At 35.2% G+C, this 25322-nt stretch overlaps 2 protein-coding genes across 2 annotated transcripts in view; one reads left to right on the plus strand and one right to left on the minus strand.

The window, feature by feature from the left end:
- LOC121727556 (protein madd-4) overlaps nt 1-25322 on the minus strand; it is a 316241-nt gene that overhangs the window by 173189 nt on the left and 117730 nt on the right. The window contains exon 2 of the mRNA XM_042115445.1: nt 21946-21977. The gene's annotated coding sequence lies outside the window, so the exon portion shown is untranslated. The remainder of the gene's footprint in view (nt 1-21945; nt 21978-25322) is intronic.
- On the plus strand, nt 1876-10949 carry LOC121727557. Its single transcript, XM_042115446.1, has 3 exons — nt 1876-2012; nt 6295-7615; nt 10844-10949. Exons 1-3 carry the CDS (start codon nt 1931-1933, stop codon nt 10929-10931), a joined length of 1491 nt encoding a protein of 496 aa, XP_041971380.1. The 5' UTR covers nt 1876-1930; the 3' UTR covers nt 10932-10949.

Raw genomic sequence — 25322 nt, forward strand, 5'->3', positions numbered from 1 at the left:
AAACAGTTTTTTGAGACCGACGAAGCAAAATAAAGTAAAAGACTCTTAATTATAAATCAGTTTGCTCCAGTCGTTGAAGTTCCGAAGAAATCAATACCATATTAATAAGAAATGTATAACAGAATTGCTTTTTAATTAATTGGTTTTCTTACAAAGTTTAATATTTTGGAACTTTTATAGTTAATAAAAAGTTATTTCGTATGCATGAAAGCATTATAAGATAAATATTTATTGAAAATTAGCCCTTTTTATTGGTAGTCAGTCATCATGAGTTAATAAAATATAATATCTTTACCTCGTCGCTTTTTCCTAAGTTAGATCTAATTTTGGAGTCCAAAATTACTGTCGCTACTTACTACTACTAAAATAACTTGTAAATTATTATTAAAGCGGGGAATTGACTACCGGGCCGCCCGCTACGTGCCGCCCGGGCGCCCGTCACGGGCAGGTCTGTCGCATGTCTGCTCGTCAATTTCTAGGTACGGGCACAGACATGCCCATTGGCCCATGCCCGCAGCTTGCCCGCGAGATCGCATTTTTCCCGCGTGGGCACGGGCAAGTCTGTACATGAATGGTCGCGACGGGCGGCCCGTCGTCATTCGCGCCTTGGAGAGCCACTGGAGTGCACTTAAAATATTATTTTAAAACATATTATTGTAAATAATACAAACACTAAACTTAGGAATGAAGGAACAAAAACAATTTTGACATTCGTTTATTTCTCTTTACCGGTCGTATCCTTGTTTGTAGAAAGTTAAAAGCAAGGATTACATGAACACCGATCTACGTAATGCCGCTTATACAGCGAACTCATTGAAAAATCCAAAGAAATCAATGACAATGCTAATCTATCATTTGTTACAAAGAAGATTGAGTCCATGAGTCCACGACCGAGCTGTAGCCCTCTATCTATGACTGACTTGCCTGTTCTGTGTGTGTTCAATAGGGGCAAGCGGCAGACTTGTGCCAGACCGGGCGGCCCGCGGGCAGCCCGGTAGTGAATTTCCCGCTTAAGTAAATTGTGACTCAAAATTTCCAACTAAGTACGTTTATAAGTCCATAATATACCGGAGGATAATCCATCCATACTCAAATGATATATATGCTAAAGTGTGTCTGTCGGCAAAAAGGCAGACGCCTCCACTCACGCTTAAACCCCTCAACCGTTTTTGATAAAATTTGGCACGCAGATACTTTGGAGCTCCGGGAAAGGACATACTAGGATACTTTTTATCTCGGTAAAATATACGATATACCCATTTTGGCGCAAGGGAGTTGCCGGCGTCATCTCGAGCGTTATTTTCGGAGCCTTCTCCTTACTCTGAGGTTTCAAGAGTAGATATTGTAATAATACTCTGCCGCTTCTAATGAATTGCTCGTTTGAAAGTGACAAACAACATTCCAATTTGATGAATTAACACTTTGAATGTTTTCGCTTCGCCGGGTGACCTTATAAAGTTGGCAACACTTCGATTGAGTCGAACACGCGAGCATACCGAAGCTAAGCAGAAAGAAAATGGCGTGACTATAAACTATACCGTCAAATACAAATTGGGCTTTTAATTTCGTTTTAAGTGTTTGTTGGATGTAACAAATTATGAGTGAATTAGATATTACAGTTACACCATGTACATAATTATAAAAATTATAATAAACAAGGCTCCCCAATCCCCATAATATACAACTGGAAAGACATATTCATCTCTTACTGCCGATGCCTTTTCTTTTTTTTGCCGTTCTTACTACAAGACAGCTTCGCAATCTTTATAACAATCATGGTAGCGATCAGGTTATTCTTCATGGCCGACGTGATGTGGACCTTAGTTTAAATAGATCAAACACTATAGTTTGAGAGCCAATGGCCAGATGACGTTGAAATCATAACAATACGTGACACTCACAGCGCTCTGCAGTTAGTAGCGTGCGGACAATGGAAGGGCTCCTGTACTACATGTGCCTAGTGTTTGTGCTCACTGTACAAGGGACGATCATTCCGAATAATACCAACTCTGGTAAGAAATCCACCTTATAAACTATTTATTTATTTATAAATTCTTTATTTGCATTATAAACAATATAAAATAACAAAAAACAACATTAGGCAAGGAACATAGCAAATAGGCGGCCTTACCGCTTTCAGCGGTTTCTTCCAGGCAACCAAAATATGGTGGCAGAAAATAATGTGTAAGTGCTAAACTTAAACAAAGAAAAAAAAATATCCTCATATATTTATAAAATATATATAGTAATATATTTAAGTATATATTTTATTATATTATGTGTAATACATCACATTCAACACATATACATACACACACACATACATACATACATACACATACATATATATATAAATATACATACATACATACATACACACATACATATATACATATATACATTAAAAACCTACATTATAAATAAAGGAACATTAAAATAATTTTACAAAAAACACCAAGAGTTTTACAAGGACTGAGCCTGATCTAGGTAGTGTGCTTTCAAACGTTTCTTAAAGATGTTAATTGATTCCGATTTTTTTATAAAATCGGGCAAGGAATTCCAGAGACGAATAGCGGAGATGGTGAAAGAAGAATCGTAGAATGAAGTATTGTGAGAAGGAAACGCAAGAGTCAGTTTGTTTGCAGAGCGAAGTATAGGATTGTCATGACCGAGGAAATTGAATTTTACTTTGAGGTAGTTAGGAGTAGAAGGACTAAAAAGGATGTTATACAGTAAGTGAAGTATGTGAGAGTTTCGACGCAACTTGATCGGGAGCCATTCGAGCTGAGATCGATAATTAGAAACATGGTCAAACTTTCGAAGGCCAAAAATAAAACGAATACATAAGTTTTGAAGGCGTTGAAGGGAAGAAAGAAGATTTTCATTTATGTCACAGTAGCAGACATCAGCGTAGTCGAGAATAGGGAAAAGTAAAGTAGTAGCAAGTTTTATTTTTGTTGCGATTGGCAAAAAGTTGCTCAGTCGTCTAAGGGAAGCAGTGGCAGCGTTCATCTTTTTGCGGAGTTGTTGGATCTGGATATTCCAAGAGAGAGTGCGGTCAAAATAGACTCCAAGATTACGCACTGAGGAGCCGTAGGAAATGGTAATCCCATCAAGGACAATATTGGGCAAGGTATTCCAGTCCACCTTCGCAATTAGCTGTCGGCTGCCAATGATTATACATTGTGTTTTGTTAGGATTTAGGACTAAGCCATAGGCATTGCTCCACCTCAAAATTTCATTCAAATCAGCATTTGTTTGAGCAATACCGTTGGATAGTAAGGGAAGTAGGACATGGATATAGATCTGTAAGTCGTCAGCAAATAAATGATAGGAAGAGGAAATATGGCGAGAAATAGAATTAATGAAAATTGAAAACAAGAGAGGAGATAAGGCACTGCCTTGAGGGACACCGGCGAAAATATCGCACCAAGTTGACGATGTGTTGTCAACTTTGATACGCTGCCGGCGTCCCTGAAGGAAACTACGGAACCAGTTGAGCACGATAGGAGATAGGTTGAGTGAGCTGAGAAGAAGTAATAGTATATCGTGATCTACGGAGTTGAAGGCATTGCTAAAGTCTAAGAGCGTGAGTATAGTTAAATGATGACTATCCATCCCCAGACGAATGTCATCTGTGATTTTCACCAGGGCTGTGGAGGTACTATGTCCGAAACGAAATCCAGATTGTAGCGGGTTTAATAAATTATGCAAGTTAAGGAAGGTCTGAAGTTGATGTTGTACAGAACGTTCTAAGATTTTAGAAAGGAAAGGTAGAATAGAGATCGGACGATAGTCAGAGAAACTTTTAGGACTCCGTTTTTTGGGGAGAGGAATTATATTAGCGTTTTTCCAGGAGGAGGGAAAGGAACCGGTAGAAAGTGAGTAATTGAGGATATGGACCAGGACCGGAGCTAAAATGTCTAACAAGGGAACAATCATGTTTCGACCTATGCAATCACTGCCCACAGCCCTGGATGTGATTGACATAACAGCTCTTTTAACTTCTGTAGTAGACAGCTCTCTGAAGGAGAAAGGAGCATTATCGGGAGAAGGTAAGGTGGTCAGATTGTGTAAGGTTTGAGCCTTTTTGTGAGCATCGAAGCTTCGTGGTGTATTAACAAAATGGGAATTTAAGTGTTCTAGATTTAAATTAGAAGGAACCGATGCTTTTGCGTCCTTCCCAACACCCAACGATTTTAAAAATTTCCAAACTTTGGCCTGGTCAGCGTTATCTACAGAAGAATGAATATAGCGCCTTTGCGCATCCCTGCAAGCAGTGTTACAACGATTTCGCAGTTTATTGTAAAGTAACTTATCAGAATCTGATTTCGATTTTTTAAATTTAACTTTGGCTCTGTTTTTTCTATTAATTAGTGTTCTGATTTCTTCCGTTAGCCAGGGTGCAGGTAAGTGTTTGATTTTAATTGGTCGCAAGGGGGCGTGGTGGTCAAAGAGTTCAGTTATAATGTTATTGAAAATATTTACTTTGTTATCAATCGATTGGGCATTGAAAATCTCAGACCAATCTACATAGTTTGCATCCGCGCGAAGATGACCTAAATTCATATTTTTAAATGCTCTTTGCATAATAACCTTGGGTTTAGCTTTAGGTGTTCGCCATTTGTACGATAGAAAGATACAATCGTGATAGGAAAAACCTTCTGCTGGGTGCTGGCCATGCGTGTCAACAAGGTGAGGAGACGACACAATCATCAGGTCTAGGAGAGAGGGTGAGGAATGGGGATAGTGATGAGTGGCTTGTAAGGGAAGGATATTAAGGTTAAAAGAGTTTACTAGAGAAGTTAGTTTTTTTGACCGGTTGTCGTTTTTAAGAAGACATGTGTTAAAGTCTCCCATTAAGATAACATTTTCGTATAAAGGAGAAAATTCGTCAAGGATGTTGTCGAAAGAAGGGAAGTAATTTACGGAAAGATTAGGGCTATAAAAAACTCCTAAAAGTAATTTTGAAAAACCATTTGTCACTTCTAAAAGAAGATGTTCCGTCTCATCAGCAGGTGGTGGTTGTGTAGAAGATTTAAGAATTTTATAGCCGATATTAGATCGGAGGTATATAGCTACACCGCCACCAGGTCTACCAATTCGATCGTTCCTGATAAGTTGATAGCCAGGTAAGGAGTAGGATGTAGAGGACAGACACGGTTTAAGCCAGGATTCAGAAACAAGGATAGCATGTAAAAAGGTTTGAGAATCAAAGTAATTAAGGAGTTCGGAGTAGTGTGCAGGAATACTTTGAGCATTTATATGGATTAAATTGAAGTTATTCTGTTTCATAGAGAGGTGAGAAGTAAGGGTAGAAAGCAATGTATTAGAAGAGGTACTGTAAAAGCTTTCATCGCCGCTATCTGACTCAGAGCAAGAGAAGAAACTATCATCAAGCGATAGATTTGACGGTGACATAAAACCCGTGAAGGTTTCGAAGTGTATTATTACAATGTAAAAAATAAAATAAAAATGGTGTAGGTATATGTACTTAATATTTAAATAAACTGTATATAAATAAATAAAATAATAATAATAAATAAATAATAATAATAAATAAATAAAATAATAATAAAAGTTTATATAAACTCTTTTTTTCTTACGTACCTATCGACTTCGTTTACTATAAAAGAAGCTACAGTCATTACAGTTAATTCTGACTAAGAAAGCAAGGTATGACGACAAACTAAATTAAATGGCCTACCACTGCTCATTACTGTTAGTTTCACAAACTGAATCACATACAATCGTCAGAAAGAAACCAATTTAAAAAGTATTTATACATAATCTATACAAACTTAATATCTTTATAAAATATATAACAAAGGTGTATCTAACAACTAACAACACGGCTAACCACTAAACTAACAAACTACAATCTCTACTAATATGAAATAGGAAAGATTTGTAATTAGGACGCATAAGTTAACACGTCTGAATTAATATGAATAATTCATGAATGAAAAATGATGTCTAAGCAGAATGTACGCATAAGGTTGTTTGCTTGAATATTTTTCTTCTAGATATTAGAGGTGTATACATGATTTATGAGATTAGGAAAAGGAAAAAGATGCTAAAAAAAGAAAAGAAAAAAGTAACAAACAAAACAATATGTAACTACGGATTGTTTTGTGCATTATGTAACCTATTGTATTTCTCGTGGCATTACAGTGATGTGCAGAGAGCCTATGGGAGCGTACAAATAATTTTATTGTTCATTTGTTGTATTTTTCTACAATCAGCTACGTCATATTCATAGCTTTTTACATAAATTCATGTTTTAAATTTCAGGTTTATACTGCACAGATCCAGACACTGGTAAACTATATGAAGTGAACAGCACGTGGCCTTCACTATCGTTCTGTGGCAATTATACATGTAAGATTACGAAGGCAAATCTAACTAAGACAGAATACACCCCTGTTCCAAAAACTACCAAAGAAAATGAAGAATATAAAGAAAAAGGCGACGAGGAAAAAATAGTTTTAGTAACCCAACCTGACGCTAGACTTACGTCGGATATGGCTGTAAGTCCTAGTGAAGTTATTAAAACCATTAAAAAGGTTAATGATATCAAGTTAAATACCAGTAAAGAGAGTACCGCAAAAAAACTTAATAATTTATCTAAGCACGATAATGATAAACGTGATAGATTACTAACAGAAGCAGAAATAAACGTGATCACAGAGATTCTTCACACAGTTAAGAAAAGTGACTTAGAAGCAATAATTGAAGTTTATAACTTGGCTGAAGAAATATACAATGAAATGGAGAAATCAAGCAAATATAGCAAAGCGAAAAATATTGCAGATAAAACACTTGTAAATGAAATATCGTGTAATGAAAAAAGCGATATGAATACGGAAGGTACGTCTGCTTCTGCTTCAAGATATTACGCGTACCCTGCGAATTATTTTAGAGGAGGTTTAACTACGTATAATTATCAGCATCCCTACTATTACCCTATGTCAGGCTATCCAGGGACATCTCCATACATTTATACTCCACAGATAAGTAACATATGGAAGCCTTGTGCTAAGACAAAAAGTAACACAATACCAGCACCAATATCTTCTCCGTCAGTTGGACCAGCCAGAGCCAAGGACGACAAACCAATGACGACGGCATCGCCTTATACATCAATAAATATTCGCCAAAATATAGACGACTACGCAAGATACTATTACAACTATTACCCCTGGGCACAGTTGGAAGTGTACAATAAGAACCGTCTTCCATACTACATAAACCCATATTACCCACAACCAAACGAAAAACCCTTTAAAATTGTGAAGACACAATCTTCAGATAAATCAAAAATACCAAAAGAAGTAACACCCAAGAGTAAAGTCATAGAAAAAGAAGTGCCGGTGAAAAAAGCTGAAGAGAAAAAGGAAGCCATGCCTAAGTGGAAGACTGAACAGTTGTCACAGCAAGTGATCGACGAAGTCAAAGCGAATGTTTTAGAGAAGACGAAGCTACCGTCCGTATTCCCTGGTCTTCAACTGGAGAGAGTCGGCAAAGTTCTCAAACTAGATGAGCTCACAAGACTTAAACGACACGCTGAAATGGAGGAACATGAGGATTTCGGAGTACGATTAGAAAAAATTGAGTAAGTGCTCTATAATATTCTTATTTATTATTATTTTTTCCATTATAATATTAGTAGCTGGTCACGTAGACCGTAGACCTCGGTAAAAGTTTTCGTCGTTAACATTTCAAAACCTATTTATTGATACTTCTATTTTTTCATTTTGTACGTAAGCGGCTACCAACAAACTTTTTGTTAGACGTTTGATCCGTACCAGCTATTTTAAGGAAAATCGATGGGCTTCTTTCGTATGAATAATGAATTTAATTTGTAACAACTAGGTATATAATTATTACCGTTCACAATTCCACGTCAAGCGCCAGTGAACCATTACAATAGACAAAAGTTACGGGCATACAGGCTGTGTAATATATATTGGATACTAGATGAGCCGGTGAACTTCCACCATAGAGTAAATATACCTTCTGGACTTCCACGAATATTTCAAGACTAAAATTAGCCATATTGGTTCAGCAGTTCTCGAGTTTTAGCGAGACTAACAAGAAATATATTTTTTTGTATATATTAAAGAGTAATATGGTAGGTACTACTTATTTAAAGTAAATTAATATATACTATCCATATTATTAAGCAGAGATTAATACATTATTTTTTTCGTCGCCTTAGTCAACCCGAAAAAAAAATATTTTGCTCGGTTCATAAGTGAAATTTAAATTAGTAGCATTATTTTTATTTATAGTCTCTTAGCTTAAACAGAAAGTGAGCTAGATAAATAGGATCAAACTGAACCAAATATTGTATAAATAGCAAATAATAAAATAGGTAGGGATAAACATTATTTTCTGTCAAACTATGAATAATCTACAACACGAGCCTTCTGATATTTAATAACTTGGGTCAGTCATGGAATATTAAATTGGTGGCTCTAAGATCGTAGCAAACTATAATTCTGACAGTCATGAGAATTCATGAGAGAATTCAGTTTGATATTTATACCCCTTTTCTTTTTATAAATAGACGAACCCTGACAACCTTAAAATTAGAAACAAAGTCAATATGAAATCAGTGGTGTTTTTATAAGCGGCAGAAATCAGAATCAAAGCAACATATTGTAGTACCCATAATATTCACCCCAAAATTGTAAAGTTCATTGTACGACCAAATTAAATTAAAATAAACAACTTTTACACCAATATAAATCAATAAAACGAACCCCTAAAGTAATTTATGGTCGACTTAACGATCCCAGACTTAGCCGACAAAAAGTTGACAAATTATGACCAAAAAAATGACCCAAAAAAAAAGATTGGAATCCGAGCCCTTTTGTCTTGACATAATATGTTTGGGTTATCGCGTTTTATTGGAAAAAGGAATACACGGATAATACACTTTTTATGAGCATAAAGTGTCGACCCGAGCCTTGGGATGGAGGTGTCACTTAGAAACTGGTCTTGTGTATTCTAATCTATTTTGGAATTGTTGTTCTAATTTCTTTTTGGTTTATTTTGTTCTCTATCACCTTGCTACTGGTTTGAAATATCTTTTGTAATAGGAAACATATATACTAAATATAATAAAATCAAATTTCACAAACACCTTTTGTAAATCCGAAAGCATTTATCTCAAAAAAAAACCACAGTCGAACATAATATAACCTCCTCGTTTTTTGGAAGTCGGTTAAAAAAGAGGAAATGATTTCTAATGTCTAGTTAACTGTCGTACTCCGAGACAGATATAACTTACTTAACTGGTTTTTCTTCTTGTTTTTAATTATGGCTCCTTTGTGAATTAACTTAACTGTAATTATTTTAAAAGTTTGACAGATTATGATATTAATGTCAAAAACTTTTATAGTGTGTGAGTGTGGCAGTTAGTGTAGTTTACTCGGGCGTCTTATGCTTTCTTTTTAAGGGTTTTTAAAAAGGAGTAGATTGACGTGGGACTGTCAGCCATGCTTCGGCACGAATGGGCCGGCTCGAGCGGAGAAATACCACGTTCTCACAGAAAACCGGCGTGAAACAGCGCTTGCGCTGTGTTTCGCCGTTTCGTTTTCGAAGTGAGTGAGTTTACCGGAGGCCCAATCCCTACCCTATTCCCTTCCCTACCCTCCCCTATTACCCTCTTAAAAGGTCGGCAACGCACTTGCAGCTCTTCTGATGCTGCGAGTGTCCATGGTCGACGGAAGTTGCTTTCCATCAGGTGACCCGTTTGCTCGTTTGCTATTTATTTCATAAAAAAAAAAGATACAAAATATTCTATTCAACAGCGTTAATTATAAAACGTTTTGACTTAAGTTAATAATATAATATTATGACAAGCTTTTCTATAAAAATTAAAAAGCATAAAAGCAAGCAATAATCAGTACCTAGAATTAAACATATTATACATTTCAAAGTATGCATGAAATACTTTTGTAACAACAAGTAATTTTTACACAAAATTTACCGTTTTATACTTCGCCCGTGGTACGAACGCGGCACAGTAGTTATGTCCGGTATATCAAATTTTATGTTTATTAATTTAATTAATTTAAGGTTCCTGTTAATCCAATTGTTACACAATAATGTAGCATTCATTACGCGCTTACGGATAATGAGTGTGTAATTAATGATTCATTAACGAGTTTATAATGATACTAACGATATCATGCCTATGACAGGTGTCGAAAGTAATGCTCGATGAAGTTTTTAATTAATTATTATTTTACTGAATATATTTGTATACTGTCAAGTGTCAAGTGCGAATGCTTACACCCAGTTTCTGAGGTTTACCTTTAGTTACATTACATACTGACAGGGGCGGATCTTGAATTTGTGGGGCCCTGGGCTATTACTGCTTACGGGCCCTACTTAATTACTCAACTAATTGCCATTTTGATAATCAAATTAAAAAAATAAGAAAATGCCTCATTCCCCGTTCCGTTTGATAGATGCGCACACGGGTTGACTGATCGCAACCAATGTTGCCAACATTATGATCAGATTTTTTTTAATTCTAGATAATTTTTATTATTGACAATATCGTCTATTGGTTTCAGTTTCACTTTCAGCTGGGCCCTCTGTATTCGCGGGGCCTTGGGCTGCAGCCCAAAAAACCTTTAAGTAGATCCGCCCCTGCACACTGAACACACACTTACAAATGTACACGTTACATACACTTAACAGTTTACCTTCTAAACAGCGTTGATATATTATAATTACTGTGGTTTAAGATTAACGAGTTTCGGGCAAAGTCTTTTATAATGTTTTTTGATTATTCTTTTCAATCAATCAATGTGTTACATTTCAGGTGTGAGACCAGCACGGAACCCGGCTACTTCAGTGTGGGGAACCTCTCCGCGCCCTACCCCGACTGCTGTCCACAGAAAATTACATAAAAATATATTTATTAAGTATTTTTGGATTTTAATTTTGATCATTATGATCAAGATATCGTGCTAAATATTTTAAGGAAACATTATAAAATAAAGTAAAAATACTTACAATAATATAAAAATAATTACATAGTTTGTTTCTCCAGTTCCGAGACAACTTCTTGATAACTATTTACAAAGGTATCTTTTTAACCGATTTTAGAGTTTAAGTCTGTAGTTAACAGGAAGGGAACACTAATTTGTTTTTAACCGACTTCCAAAAAGGAGGAGGTTATATGTTCGGCTGTGCATATTTTTTTTTATTCTTATAGATCCTTGCAATTTCATGTTATACCTATGTAATAAATATACTTATACTTATGTAATAAATATTTTTTCGCAAATTTTTAACAAGGAAACAAAACCAAAAATGTTAACACTAAACGCAGTTATAAATCACTTTAGCCTTTTTGAATAAAATCTTAATCAATTTTGTGAATTCATAAAATGCGTGAAAAAGATGGATTCAAAAAGGTCCTATATATCGTCGGAAGGCGTTTTAGTCCGGTCCCCAATTATGGGATGGTCCTCAATTACGGGATGGTCCCTAATTTAAAATTATCCACAAAAAATGCGGTCCAATATATCAGTTGTGTGACCTCACAGGAGGACGCGGCGCGAGAGGGATACCGTGTTGTGGGTTCCGTGGAGTCAATTCTGTAGCTCAGTAAAAAAAGTTAATTTTAGTTCATTGTTTAGAAAAAATGTATCATTTATTGTGTCTTATATGTGACAAAATTTAAAATTAGAATCGTACTACTCACTTTTATTAGGTAGTACTCTATATTAAAAGCTTTAGTTTTATTAAACGTTGAAAGTTCTAAAGGGACCATACATTTTATGCTTTAAAATAACATGAAAGTACACGTATGTAAATGACAAATAGGTAGATTAACTAGTCATTTTATAATACTAGCTGTCCCGGCCAACGTTTCTTTGCCATGTAAAGTATTTCGCACGTATTATTTTATTGAAATGACTAAATAAGTATGTCACCATGGCAACGTCCATCGCTATCCCGTCGCACAAACAATGGTCGCCGTCAGTCTCGAGTTGTAATAATTTACTATTATTTATTCAACAAATGCACTTATCAATATAAAAAGTACCCAGTAGCCGATTCTTAGACCCACTGAATATGAGTATAAAATTTGGTTAAAATCAGTAAAGCCGTTTCGGAGAAGTACGCGGCCTAACATTGTGACACGAGAATTTTATATAAAAGATTATACGTATGTTCCTTATCATACAGAAAACAGAGTGAAAGCTTTCGAATAAACTCCTAACTTATTAGGCAATTATATAACAGGTTCTCATCGTAACCTTAACTTATTTAAAGGAAGTAAAGTATTATAACTTATTGAGGAACCCAACGACATACTATCATTACACGCCACTTATAAGGAGGCATTTTAACTGATCCTTAACTTTCAATCTACATAATATATTATACGGACCGACTACTTCAATCAAGACCAACATCTTCATCACACTCCACTAAAGTTTATTATCAACTACAAAATATTTGAATTGTTTGTATTAAAAAAACTTTATAACGTAAAATTAAAAAGTTTTAAAACAATCCTCAATTTAAAAATTTAAGCAGTTAAAACTGAAAATTTTCAACACCGAGCGCACACAGACAGATGTCCATCTTTTTTGTCGGGGGTTAAAAAAGTTTTGTTATAATATGTTTAAACTTTCCGAAAGACTTACTTGTAAGTTGTACATGAAAATATTAAAAAATCGTAGATAAAATCAAATGTAGCGAAAGAGCACTGATAGAATAAGTCTCGCTTCGAAACCCAGTTAATATTGGAATTGGGGAAAATACGAGAATCGAGGAAAATGCGAAAGCATTAGAATGAATAAAGAATATTTCATTGCGTAAGTCACATTTAAAATTTTCGCCCCCGAGATAATTTTCTCGAAAAAACACGAGTCGACATATCTTTATTTCGACTCGCCGATAAAAAATAATGTCCTACATAAAGAGAGGACTTAATTTAAATATTTCTGACATAAAACCCGTCTCGCTCGCTCGTATATAGCACCATATCATCTGTCCCGCTCCCTCGGGGTACAATAACTCAGGAGATCGACACAGGGTAAATGCTTTTTTAAGTGTTCCAAGGTTAGACGTTTGTATGTAGATCCAGCGTTTATTACTCGCAGACAGACGGATTTTCTAGAGATAATTTAGTTTTTAATACAAGAAATATAAAGGTAGTAAAGTTACTTTTTATTTATAATATGTCTCAGGAGTGCTACATTACTTTAATGAAGATACCAAAGCTAAGATAGAGATTTATTATAATGAAAAATATTATGTTTAGTTTACAGTCTCGCATATTCGTCAAATTATACTAAAATATAGTCAATGTTAAACATTTTTTCAACTTCAACTCCCAAGCGGCCACATGTGGCCACGAGAACAATAGATTTTCAAGAATCCGCAATCGAAGGATGGAGGCTCCAAGCATTCCTATCATAACATCACCTGTGTCACCAAGATCGACAGTAATAATCAACTCCGAAACTCTTTAATCCCAGGGATGCCCGATGCTCAGGCGGTCTTAGGGCTTTGTTACATCTACCGAGTAGATTGGCGAGACCCGAGACAGTACTCCCGGCCAATCAAATTGTCTGTTTGCACTCTCTCACTCTCACCACTTTACTCGGTAAGTCTAATCAGGCGCTTGTGCTCGCTCGCAATTGACGTTAATCTAATATATAAAAATAAGTCGGGTTTTCCTTACTGACGCTATAACTCCAGAACGCTTTTCCAGGGTTTTGCATTCACTGGAAAGGTAAACTTCAAGAGAAAAGCAGGAAAACAGGGAAAATCATTTTCTAGCAAAACAATGTTTGCTGGGACAGCTAGTAATATCTATATTTGTACATCGATGGTGCCGTAATATTTGGTTTTTTTGAAACTGTACCAGCCCAGTTAGCCCATTAACTGGAATGGTCCTGCAGTGGGATCGCGAAGTGAATCGCTTTCCAGTTAATAGACTATTACTATAACGGCTACATTTTATTGTTCAGTACTTTTAAAGTTGGTTCGACATGTAATGCCATTAATATTTACAACTCCTTGATTGTATGAGTGAAATAATGGCGCGTATTTTTTCCTTTTGCTACGGCTAGGTGTCGACAAAGATAATATTATGCGCAAGATATGTAACGTAAGAAAACTTGGTAAGGTGTAAACTCTACAGTAGATTATCATCTTAGAAAAATATCTTAGATGACTATACTTACTTTCAATCTGATACGGAATAAATCCGGAATTCAAAAGCCCGAAAACTCTAGAGTACTAATATCGTACCACATCTCTACAGTAGAGTACCAAATTGAGCTCACAAGCGTTGACCTTTTAGTGTTACAATGTATTTTTAACTATTAAATACTAGCTTATATTTTCTGTTATAAATTATCTTGGGGTTTTCTAAGGAATTAAGGATTAAGACGTTTAAGGGATGACCATAATTATAGCAATCATATTTTATTGCGAATTATTATAATATTGATGCAACAAAACCCAAAATTTTAACTGGTGCAAACAATTACGGCTGAATTCATATTTAAAATGTCACAGGTAGTAACACTTTGCACTCCCTTTCATTACAAAGGGTCATCTTCATCTAATATGAAAATACTTCCATTCTGAGCCGAGATTAAAAAGGGCTAAGTTAAATATTTACTCAAGTTGTTAAGTTAACAATTTAGTTAAAGGGAATCTTCCCAAGTTATCTGTTTGGCTTGATAAAATTCCGGGGCGAACTTGGTATAATCCCGTTTAGGGCTTGGGTGGTAGTAATAAGCTAAAGTAAATTAACTCTTATCACCTTAGTTACTTAGTCATGGACTATCTTCTGTTCGTGAATACGCTACGTAGATTGCTGGTAAAATTGGTTTTTGGTATGTCATAAAACAAAAATTATAATATGATGATTATTCTATAAAATACAATTTGTTTACATGATATTTTTTATAAACTCTTTTATTTTGTCTTCAATGAACAACTATGGGACCGACATGCGTATTATAAGTTAAGGAGCCTGTTTCCTCTTGTTACTTCTGTAGTGTGAACTCTTGTTTCCTTCCGGGGACCATAATATTTGAATTGGTGCAGTGGTAACTGATAGATTTTTCGTAGCCAATCCGAAAAGATATCGCTTTATTTTAAAACTTGATGACGCCCGCAACTCCGTTGCACCGAAACGTCAGGAACCGTACATTTTTCTGGGATAAAAACTATTCTATGTGCTTTCCTGGGACTCAAAGTAGCTGCAAACTAAATTTCATCAAATTGGTTCAGCGGTCTACGCATAAAAAGGTTACAGATAGACAAACACACTTTTGTATTTTCAATATTAGTATCGACTGTTTTCTTTTTTTTATGAAATAAGGGGGCAAACGATCAAACGGGTCACCGTCAATGGAAAGCAACTTCCGTCGCCCATGGACACTCGCAGCATCAGAAGAGCTGCAGGTGCGTTGCCGGCCTTTTAAGAGGGAATAGGGTAATAGGGGAGGGTAGGGATGGGAAGGGAAGGGACGGGAATAGGCGAGGGTAGGGAAGGGAATAGGCGATTGGGCCTCCGGTAAACTCTCTCACTCGGCGAAACACAGCGCAAGCGCTGTTTCCCGCCGGTTTTCTGTGAGAACGTGGTATTTCTCCGGTCGAGCCGGCCCATTCTTGCCGAAGCATGGCTCTCCCACGTTTCTTTTTCTTAATCTTTTTGCATAATCTTAATAATTTTCAAAGAACATTGCACTGGCGATTCATTCACTGTCTCACCTCTGACAATAGTGTGTAACTAGCACAGCTAACACAATACCAACAACGCTGTCTGCCCTACATCTGTGATTTATGAGTGGAGTCGGCAAAGCCACTAAATTGGACCAAGTTAGGCCAATAGATCGCGAACTTGCTGATTACGAAGGTCGTATTATCAGCTTATAAATCATCGTTGTTTATAAAACAGGAGCCAGAGGCGGTTGAGTGATTCTTTTAAGCAATAAATTTATTTTAGTTTTTTCTCATTTTCTATTTGATTAAAGAGAATTCAATAAAACTCTGTTGGGTTTTATTAAATTATTATTTACTTGTGCGCACTTCTTCATATTACTTATCAGCATTTCGGATACTTAATTAAGTAGTAAGTAAGTAACCTTTACTTAGTATTAATGACTTCCGAAAGGAGACAACAATTTTAATTTATATTTTTGTAACAAACATTTTTTATTCAATATTAACTTCATTACCTCTACAAAGTACATAAAAGAGCAATCACAATTTTCAATAACACGAACGACAGAGAAATAATATTATAATTGCAGCAAGTATTTACTGTTACGACGAATTGAAATTCCGTCGAAACAAATAAATTGGCTCTCGAACTATAAACATGTTAATGAAATACCATCGAACACATTACACCTCGTTACCGACATTGTCGGGTAAAATATTGCTTTAATTTGCACGTATTCAGCTCTGACAATCATTAATTGATAATATTAACAAAAGAATTTGTAAGTTAATATGAGGAGTACTCTGGTGTTTCGTCCCAAGGTTTTTAGCCCCAGTGGGCCCAATGACCAGATATTATGAATTTTTAACATTTTTTCATCTGGCGATTGGTCCCACTTTTATGATCCATTGTTTTCTGGCAAGAAATTTTGAAGTAGGGTTGGCACAAAAATAATCAGAAGTCTAGGGTATGTTATTCGAATATTCGAATACTCGTTTTATTCGAATATTTGACGATTTTATTATTCGAATATTCGCCAAATTATTTTTCGAATAATTCGAATACTAAAAATATTTTTTATTTTTGTTTAAAATGCTATCAACCATAAAATTAACATGGAATAAGAACTTAATTAAGTTTATTTCAGAAAAATAATATTATTTATGAATATTCTATATCTTTAATGATATATATAAATCTGTTTTTAGTCTAACTAATGAGTATACGACCATTCATCGTCGCCGTTGATCATGTTTTTAGTTCATTGTTGTACATGTTCATTACGCCAGAAGGGTGTATATAAAACAAACTCGTTTTTTAAGAAGGTAAGTAATAAATGTAAGTGCAATATTGAGATTTTTAAAATATGTAGTTAAAATGCAAAAGATAATATTTTATACACCTTTCTGGCTTGAAGCTCGCGATGTGATCTATAATTCGATAAGTTGATAAAAATTTGCTATTCAATAGCTTTACCACGGCAGTCCTCAAGCTCGACTGATAATTGAAACAGTTAGTACCAGTATACAGTATACAATTTTTCTCTCACTTTTTTGGTAAAAAGTGGAACCCGTGCGAGTTTCTTACGCCGGTTCTTCTCGCCGGGGTAGTTCCCGAACCGGTGGTAGGCATCAGGTAGACATTCTGAAAAAATTTGATTCAAATTTACTCAGAAATAAAACATTTTTTATTTTACTTTATTTTTTTAGTATCAAAAAATGTCGATGGCTCCTTAATATCATGTTATTGGAGTTATCAAACTTCAAGTTACTAAATTCACCACCTCTAGGATTGTTTCACCCTCCCCCAGGGCTTCGTTGCAATTTTTTTTCTTTGTTCTGGGGTTGGTTTTCTAGTGGCCCTTTTTTATAATTTCGAGCCACATTGACACAGGTGAAGCCGACTAGGTGAACTAGGTGAACGTGGATCGAAAATATCAAAAAGACGGGTAAGCTGGCTTAGTATTAATGAACAGATATCATAACGTCGAATATCATATTATTATTTAATCTCAACTGCTGCCTAGCAAGACTTAAGCATAATCACATGAGAAAAGTAAAAGGTGCTACGATCGAAAACGGTTTACACTTTACAGCCTTTCTTGTATTGCCCAGCTGTAACCTTAAAATATACATTTTTAAAGTGTTAAACAATAAAAATTAACTATGTCATTTATAAAGCTTTATGTTGATAAATCGGAAAAACAACCATTAAAATTTCACGCAGTATTATTAAAGGGCCTGTCTGACCATCTTTTATGTTTTTATAAGTCCCGGAAACGGACATAAGATACTTTTTTTTTTATTTATATGCCTTACATCGTAATATTAAGTCAGCCTGGACATGAGATACTTATTTTCTCGTAAAAATTTACGGTTTCCACGCGTCAAATTTTAACACAGCGGAGTGCTCTAACTAAACGTTATTCTTTCCCGTGACAGGCATATATTCGTATTAAATTGACCTGCCAAAACACAATTTCGATAGGCTTTTAATATTCAAATCGGGCGGGATATAGAAAAGGCATGAAAGTGTGTTTTCATAACCAATTTCCTCGCGTATTTATAGTGACCGGGTTATGCTCGTTACGGCGAGAATCGACCTGGATCCAAATAAGTGGGATATTTTTAAAGACTTGCCCGACATTTGGACGGGATCAGGCCACATTTTGAAACTATTCATTTTTTTTATGACATAAGGGGCAAACAAGCAAACGGGTCACCTGATGGAAAGCAACTTCCGTCGCCCATGGACACTCGCAGCATCAGAAGAGCTGCAGGTGCGTTGCCGGCCTTTTAAGGATGGGAAGGGAAGGGAATAAGGGAGGGTCCCTACCCTCCCTTTTGGGTCTCCGGTAAACTCACTCACTCGGCGAAACACAGCGAAAGCGCTGTTTCACGCCGGAATTCTGCCGGATTCATGATGATAGAGTTGGTGCTCAAACTGCTACTCTTGGGCCCGTGTTTATACTTTTGCTAAATACCAATCAAAGCTGAATATTCTCTCTCAGCGTCTTAAGATTGTCTTTAATTAGTTAGGTAAGTCATTAGTCTTAGGTTTTTAATAATTATCACTTAAGACCACTTTGGCTGCGTTTTCACCAGAGATGTTTTAAGATCTAATAGAATTGCTGCGATGAGCGAGGTCACGTCAATGAAGCGATTCATTGGTTCTCAAAACACATTCCTTCCTTGCAACACATCTCTGGCGGAAACGCAGCCTTTTGATCATACTAAACAGCCTCTCAAATAACAGTAAATACAATTATACACCCTAAATTATTATCACTTTTCTATTTATTATTTATTTTTCTATCTATACTTAATATTATAAAGCGGAAGAGTTTGTTAGTTTGTTTGTTTGTTTGGTTAGATAGCGATAAAATATAGCCTATAGCCTTCCTCAATAAATGTATTGAGGAAGGCTATAGGCTATATTTTATCGCACTAAGACTAATAGGAGCGAAGAAATAGAGGAAAATGTGGAACAAAACGGGGTAAATTATTTGAAAGGGCTTATCTCACGAACTACTGGAGCAATTTTTCTGTTATTTGGTACAGATAAGAAGTAGCACCACGTGAAGGATCATAGGCTATTTTTTGTTGAATAATTTATCTGTGAAATATCTAATTTACGCGGGCGAAGCCGTGCGGAACGTTATAGTTTTTTGACCCAGAAAAAAAACGGTTCAATCGATGTATGGGAACAACTATAAACTATAGTCCACGCGGACGAAGTTGCGGGCAACAGCTAGTCTTTTATAAAAATTACTTGAGTTATCATTATGGAAGCTCTAACGCCATAACACATTACATGACTGTTACAAATGATGCATCAAGCTATCTTGTGACGATAATGTGACTACTGTAATGGATGTGTTTGTGTGACTCAGGTGTGATTCACACAAACATCGATCTTTTGGTGAAAGTAATCGATAGTTCACTTATATCACTTTGTTCGATACTTTAGAAATACAGGTTTTAAGAGCTGTGATATTGATTGCTCCATTTTTTTAACAACATTTTTTTCTAACCAATTTACTAATAAAAATATTTACAGGTCGAATAATAAAGTCTGTTTGTCTTTGTCTAGAATATTGGAAAATCACATAACAGACAAAAGTAACGGACAGTACAGATCTTGAATAGTTACTTGCTAGGCTATATAGCCTAGTAGTAGGTAAACATTATCTTTATTTGTATTTTTTTTTAATTTTTTTTTATGAAATAAGGGGGCAAACAAGCAAACGGGTCACCTGATGGAAAGCAACTTCCGTCGCCCATGGACACTCGCAGCATCAGAAGAGCTGCAAGTGCGTTGCCGGCCTTTTAAGAGTGAATAGGGTAATACGGGAGGGTAGGGAAGGGAATAGTTGAGGGTAGGGAAGGGAATAGGGTAGGGGTTAGGGGATTGGGCCTCCGGTAAACTCACTCACTCGGCGAAACACAGCGCAAGCGCTGTTTTACGCCGGTTTTCTGTGAGAACGTGGTATTTATCCGGTCGAGCCGGCCCATTCGTGCCGAAGCATGGCTCTCCCACGTATGAAATATATAACATATTGTATGAAGGTAACATTTTGTATGCAACTAGTGCAGAATGTAGATAGAAATAATTTTCGTGTACAAATCTACCATGTGCTTGGGTCATGCCGTACCTATGCATAAATGGAGCCAAACTAGACAGGTTTTTAAAAACTACACTTTTACTATAGTTTGTGCGTTTTAAGATGATATGGGTGACACTTCTCATATTCCTTGCTACGGGTTTTTTTAACAAGAAAACAAAAAAATCAAAATGTAATAAATTATATTCCATCTACAAAAACAAATGTTTCCTATAATTGTAAATGAATAAAAATGAAAAGTTGCTAAATGTTAACTTACTAATATAAAATTATAAATATTAACTGTGAAAACAGGAGTAAAAATTATTGACATTACGAAAATATTTGAAAAATGTCAGATGCATAAAACGGAACTTTTAAATGCCAATAGAGATTGACACTGTTAAATCGAAATCAAATCGATAAAAAGGGCGGCCATTTTAAATCGCCGGCGCCACTCTGTAACGTCAGTACGAAATCGATAATTTCGATTGCAATTCCTTTACGAAGTGATTCGATATTTTTAAATTATCGATTATTTTTTTTAGCTAACTTCCCTACTATAATTGTCAATTATACTGTGTCAAACATATCATCATAAAACGCACAAACATTAGAATACCGCGGTCAATCATATCCGTAGACATTATTTGTTGCAAACCAGTCAAGTCCGCAAATACTTTTTACTGCTTGTACCTGTATTTATAAACCTTCCTTTTAATAAACTATACAAGTACCTGTTAACTTATACGAGTATGTAGAGCAACAATAGCAAGAAGCAAGTAATAGTAAATAGCAACACTTCACTCGACTTACTGGTAAGTATCTACTATGTGTTCTCAACACGCGTCGCTATCAGACGCGGTGTATGGTCGGAACACATGTTATACTGCGGAACTGCTAGTTCAAGAACTGAAAAACTTAATTGTGTGCCCACTAAATAAATCGCTTTTATACTGAATAAAAGTTTTGACAGTGTTTAAGTAAGTCTTTCATACTCTACAATCTCTACTAATAATAATATTCACATTTATTAAACTCAATTGTTATAGTAACTAAGAATATTTAAATAAATAAAAATACTTTTAGCTAGACATTAAAAAAAGAGAAAAAGAAATAAAATTTAATCAGTCTTCACCAATACAATCGACTGAACTCTACGTTTCCATTTCACGGTTATTTTACTTGACAAGGACCTCAGAACCTGTTCTACAATATACTAACACTATGTCAGTATTCGGGAGATAAATGCAATAAGCTACAGGAGACTGTGAAATAAATCTATTGATAATAATAATTATTATTAAAAAGAGTTTCATACTCTACCGATAAGCATTGATGTGCAAAATAAGTTTACGATCTATGTTCAATCGCTCGTCCCGTGGCCGCACACAAGCCTGCTAATGACCGCAGCTCCGACTGAGGCCAAGTACACGTTTTCAGGTCAGCCATTTTGTAAATTTAACGTGAAAAATCCTGGCCTATTTGTACACCTAACGAAAACATACTCGTACCAATTTATTTTCCAACGCGATTTACCTGGATCTAGAGCTAACTCATATTATGTTCAAGCTAGTCATAACTATCAATATTTATTTATTAATATGGTACTTACATGTAGGTTCAATACAGCTTCGTGAAAGTAACCTGAAAGGATAAAAGGATTCATTTTATACACTATTTGTTTGTTTGTGTTAATTACTATTAACTAGGCAATTTAGATAAAACTATTTTAACTTTAATAGAAATAATAATCACAGCGGTAAGCGACTATACAATGTTTGCTTGTCCTTGTCTCGTATATCGGAAACGTTACATGACAGCACAGACAGGGGACTTTTGATAGTTAGAACTCAGTAAAAAATTTTATTAGTTCGAGGATTAATAAAGCACCATAATCATAAACCTTTTTGAAATTCGCAAGCTAAACATTTAAGTGCAAAATAAACAGAAAATGAAATCAAATAAAAAGATCCCCGTACTTATGATTCATAATTTAATTTATTGTAAATTCAACATGGCGGACTTAATTATTTCCCTCACAAGTGTCAAGTGTGGCGCGGGCCTAACGCCGGTCCGCCGCCCGCCGCCGGGACCTCAAACGAACTCCAAATTACGAATTAAAAGAGACCTCTGTCACACCGTACTGTAACAACAATAACAGATCTACCACTGTAACTAGTTAATTTAAAGAAGGTGTTTGAGACATGCTGAATTTGTTAATTACCTATATCTTCAATGTATTTATTATTTATTCAGCAGCACTCCATCTTATATGATATCAATATCATTATGATTAGATTTGTATTAGGTGGGGCTAGCGCAGATTGGCAGGAAAGCGACAACGTTATATGGTTTGTTCGTATTTATGAAGAAGATAATGTAAACATGAATAATCGGCCAAGTGCGAGTCGGATTGGCGCAAAATGGTTTCCGTACCGTTGCGTTATAGAGCAAAAATAGGCCCAAAATTGTGTTTTTTGTATGGGAGCCGCGCTTAAATTTTTATTTTATTTTAATATTATTATTTAATATTAAAGAAAACATATATATAGGGTATTTGAGAAAATTTCAAGTGCCTAATGTTGTCATTATTGATAACGAGCAAAAAAGGCCAAAAACATCACGTTTGTTGTATGGGAGCCCCCCTTAAATATTTATTTTATTTTATTTTTAGTGTTTATTGTTATAGCGGCAACAGATATACACAATCTTTTTAAAATTTCAGAAGTCTAGCTAAAGCGGTTTCAGAGATACAGCCTGCAGACAGACAGACGGACGGACGGACGGACGCACGGACGGACGGACGCGAACAGACGGACAGACAACGAAGTCTTAGTAATAGGGTCCCGTTTTTACCCTTTCAGTACGGAACCCTAAAAATATAGTTCAGAGAAGAATGATTTATGGAAATACGACTAATTTCTATCCAATCAAAATAAATTTATCTGTACTTTTGCCCCTAATTAAAATATCATATTTCCTTTAATTAATTGTAATAATTTCCTGCTAAATTATATTTCTTAATCCGTATAAAATAGCTTCGTAATACATATTATAATGTTTTCAGTAGGATCTTACTTCACTACATAGGATTACGTATCTCAACGTTGTAACATAATAATAATATACTTAACAACCTTGTCAGGGTTTAAGGGATGGAACACGGAATAAACCTTAATTTCCTGTTTTTGATGCCCGCGCATTATAGCTAATGTTGCACATATTTCAGTTGATTCAAACTTTAATGTGTTTATCGTTAGATATAATTATTGCTGTTTGCGATTGAGGGTCCTTCAATTCCATTTTTTTTTCACATGAGTAGAAATTTAGTCTTCATCGGTGTAAGCGTCGGTCAGGCGAATGACGAATACTTTTGTTTTAATTTAGGGACAGATTTGAAATTAATTTTACGTGAAATTAATTTTTGACCCGCACATTATGAGTTCATGATGTCTTCATTCAAATATTTTGTTTTCATGTTTTCATTTACACGTTTCTTGACATTTATAAGAATAATTTTAAATTAGGTCTTTCAAGACACTGACAGTAATTATTATGGGTTGTGTTATTATAAAATACTAGCTGTTTGACCGAGTAGATCGATTTATCGCCCCCGAAACCCCCTATATAGTATATACTAAATTTCATGCAAATCGTTGGAGCCGATTCCGAGGTTCCAATTATATATATATATATATATATATATATATATATATATATATATATATATATATATATATATATATATATATATATATATATATATATATATATATATATATATATATATATATATATATATATATACATATATATATATATATATACAAGTATTTAAGCATGTTTTATGATTGTGTTCACATATCTCCGGAACTACGACCGAATTAATTAATTATTTTTTATTGTACAAGGTATTGTTCAATTTTTCGAATGCTGCAAGTTTCATTAAAATCGGTCCAGTACTTTTTGAGAAAGGTAATTTTAACTGGTGGTAGGCCTCATGTAGACTCGACGTTCTAAAAGTGTTAACTTTGTTAACCTACTTAGAAATAAATATTTTTCATTTCATTAACTGTCAATTACATACAATTTTGAAGTCGGTTTTATCTTTTTCTTTGTTAAATTCTATTATATTATTTAAAACACTCAATCATAGCTTTTAATATCCATGTCCAATTTTATTATCATTACCTTTTCACGTCTTTTCTTGTAAGTTATTTTGTAGTCAGGTCCTTAGTTTTCTCAACTTGAGAGAGCGGATTTTCTGAAATCGAATCAGAGTTCCAGGTAGGTCTCCCAGAGGGCACTTTACGAGGAATTGGATGACATTCTTCGGGTCAGGTGATTATTGTCGCGATTACTGGAGGTGACACAGTTAGGGAGCTATGGCTGTATTAGGACGTAAGTGTAGCTGGGGCAAGTTTTGTGGGATTTTTGTGTGTTTTGTCTTGCCGTTTGTAGGTACAGTACCTATTTACAATCCTAAGCATAGTCGTATCCGAGTCGCCAAAAAAATTTCAAACTTTGGTAATACATCAAAGAAGTAAGGTTTTGCGTTTACATTGCAGACAGAAACAGAACAGAAAGTTACCAATTTCTCTGGTCTTCCGCATTGGTCTTCGCTGTGTACTACTACTAGGTAGCATCATCTAGGTGCTTTGATTAGCATCTAGATTGATGTATGAAGTCTAAAAAAATCAAAATTAAATTCAGCGTTCTGCACTTGATGTAAGAACATTATTTTGGTAAGTGGCCCATAGTATTTTGTTGTTACATTATAGTTTTATTAAATAGAGCACTTTTAAGGTATTTTTAGTGACATAAGTGTCAGTAGTCCGACGAGCCATAAAGGTCCAGTAAAAATGTTTAATAGCGGACCCGTTTTAAATTTAGGGCGTTGACGGCCAAGCGCGATCGTTATATTATCTCGTTAATGCCACATCAGGTGTTTACGAGGCCCGTTGACGTGCATGTCTTTACTTAACTAAA

Source organism: Aricia agestis, chromosome 6 (assembly GCF_905147365.1).
Source record: "Aricia agestis chromosome 6, ilAriAges1.1, whole genome shotgun sequence".
NCBI lineage: Eukaryota > Metazoa > Arthropoda > Insecta > Lepidoptera > Lycaenidae > Aricia > Aricia agestis.

Coding starts and splice junctions, on each gene's coding strand:
- LOC121727557 (XM_042115446.1), top strand. CDS start 1,931: ATGGAAGGGCTCCTGTACTACATGTGCCTAGTGTTTGTGCTCACTGTA. Junction 2,013..6,294: donor TCCGAATAATACCAACTCTG/GTAAGAAATCCA, acceptor TTTAAATTTCAG/GTTTATACTGCACAGATCCA. Junction 7,616..10,843: donor GTACGATTAGAAAAAATTGA/GTAAGTGCTCTA, acceptor GTTACATTTCAG/GTGTGAGACCAGCACGGAAC.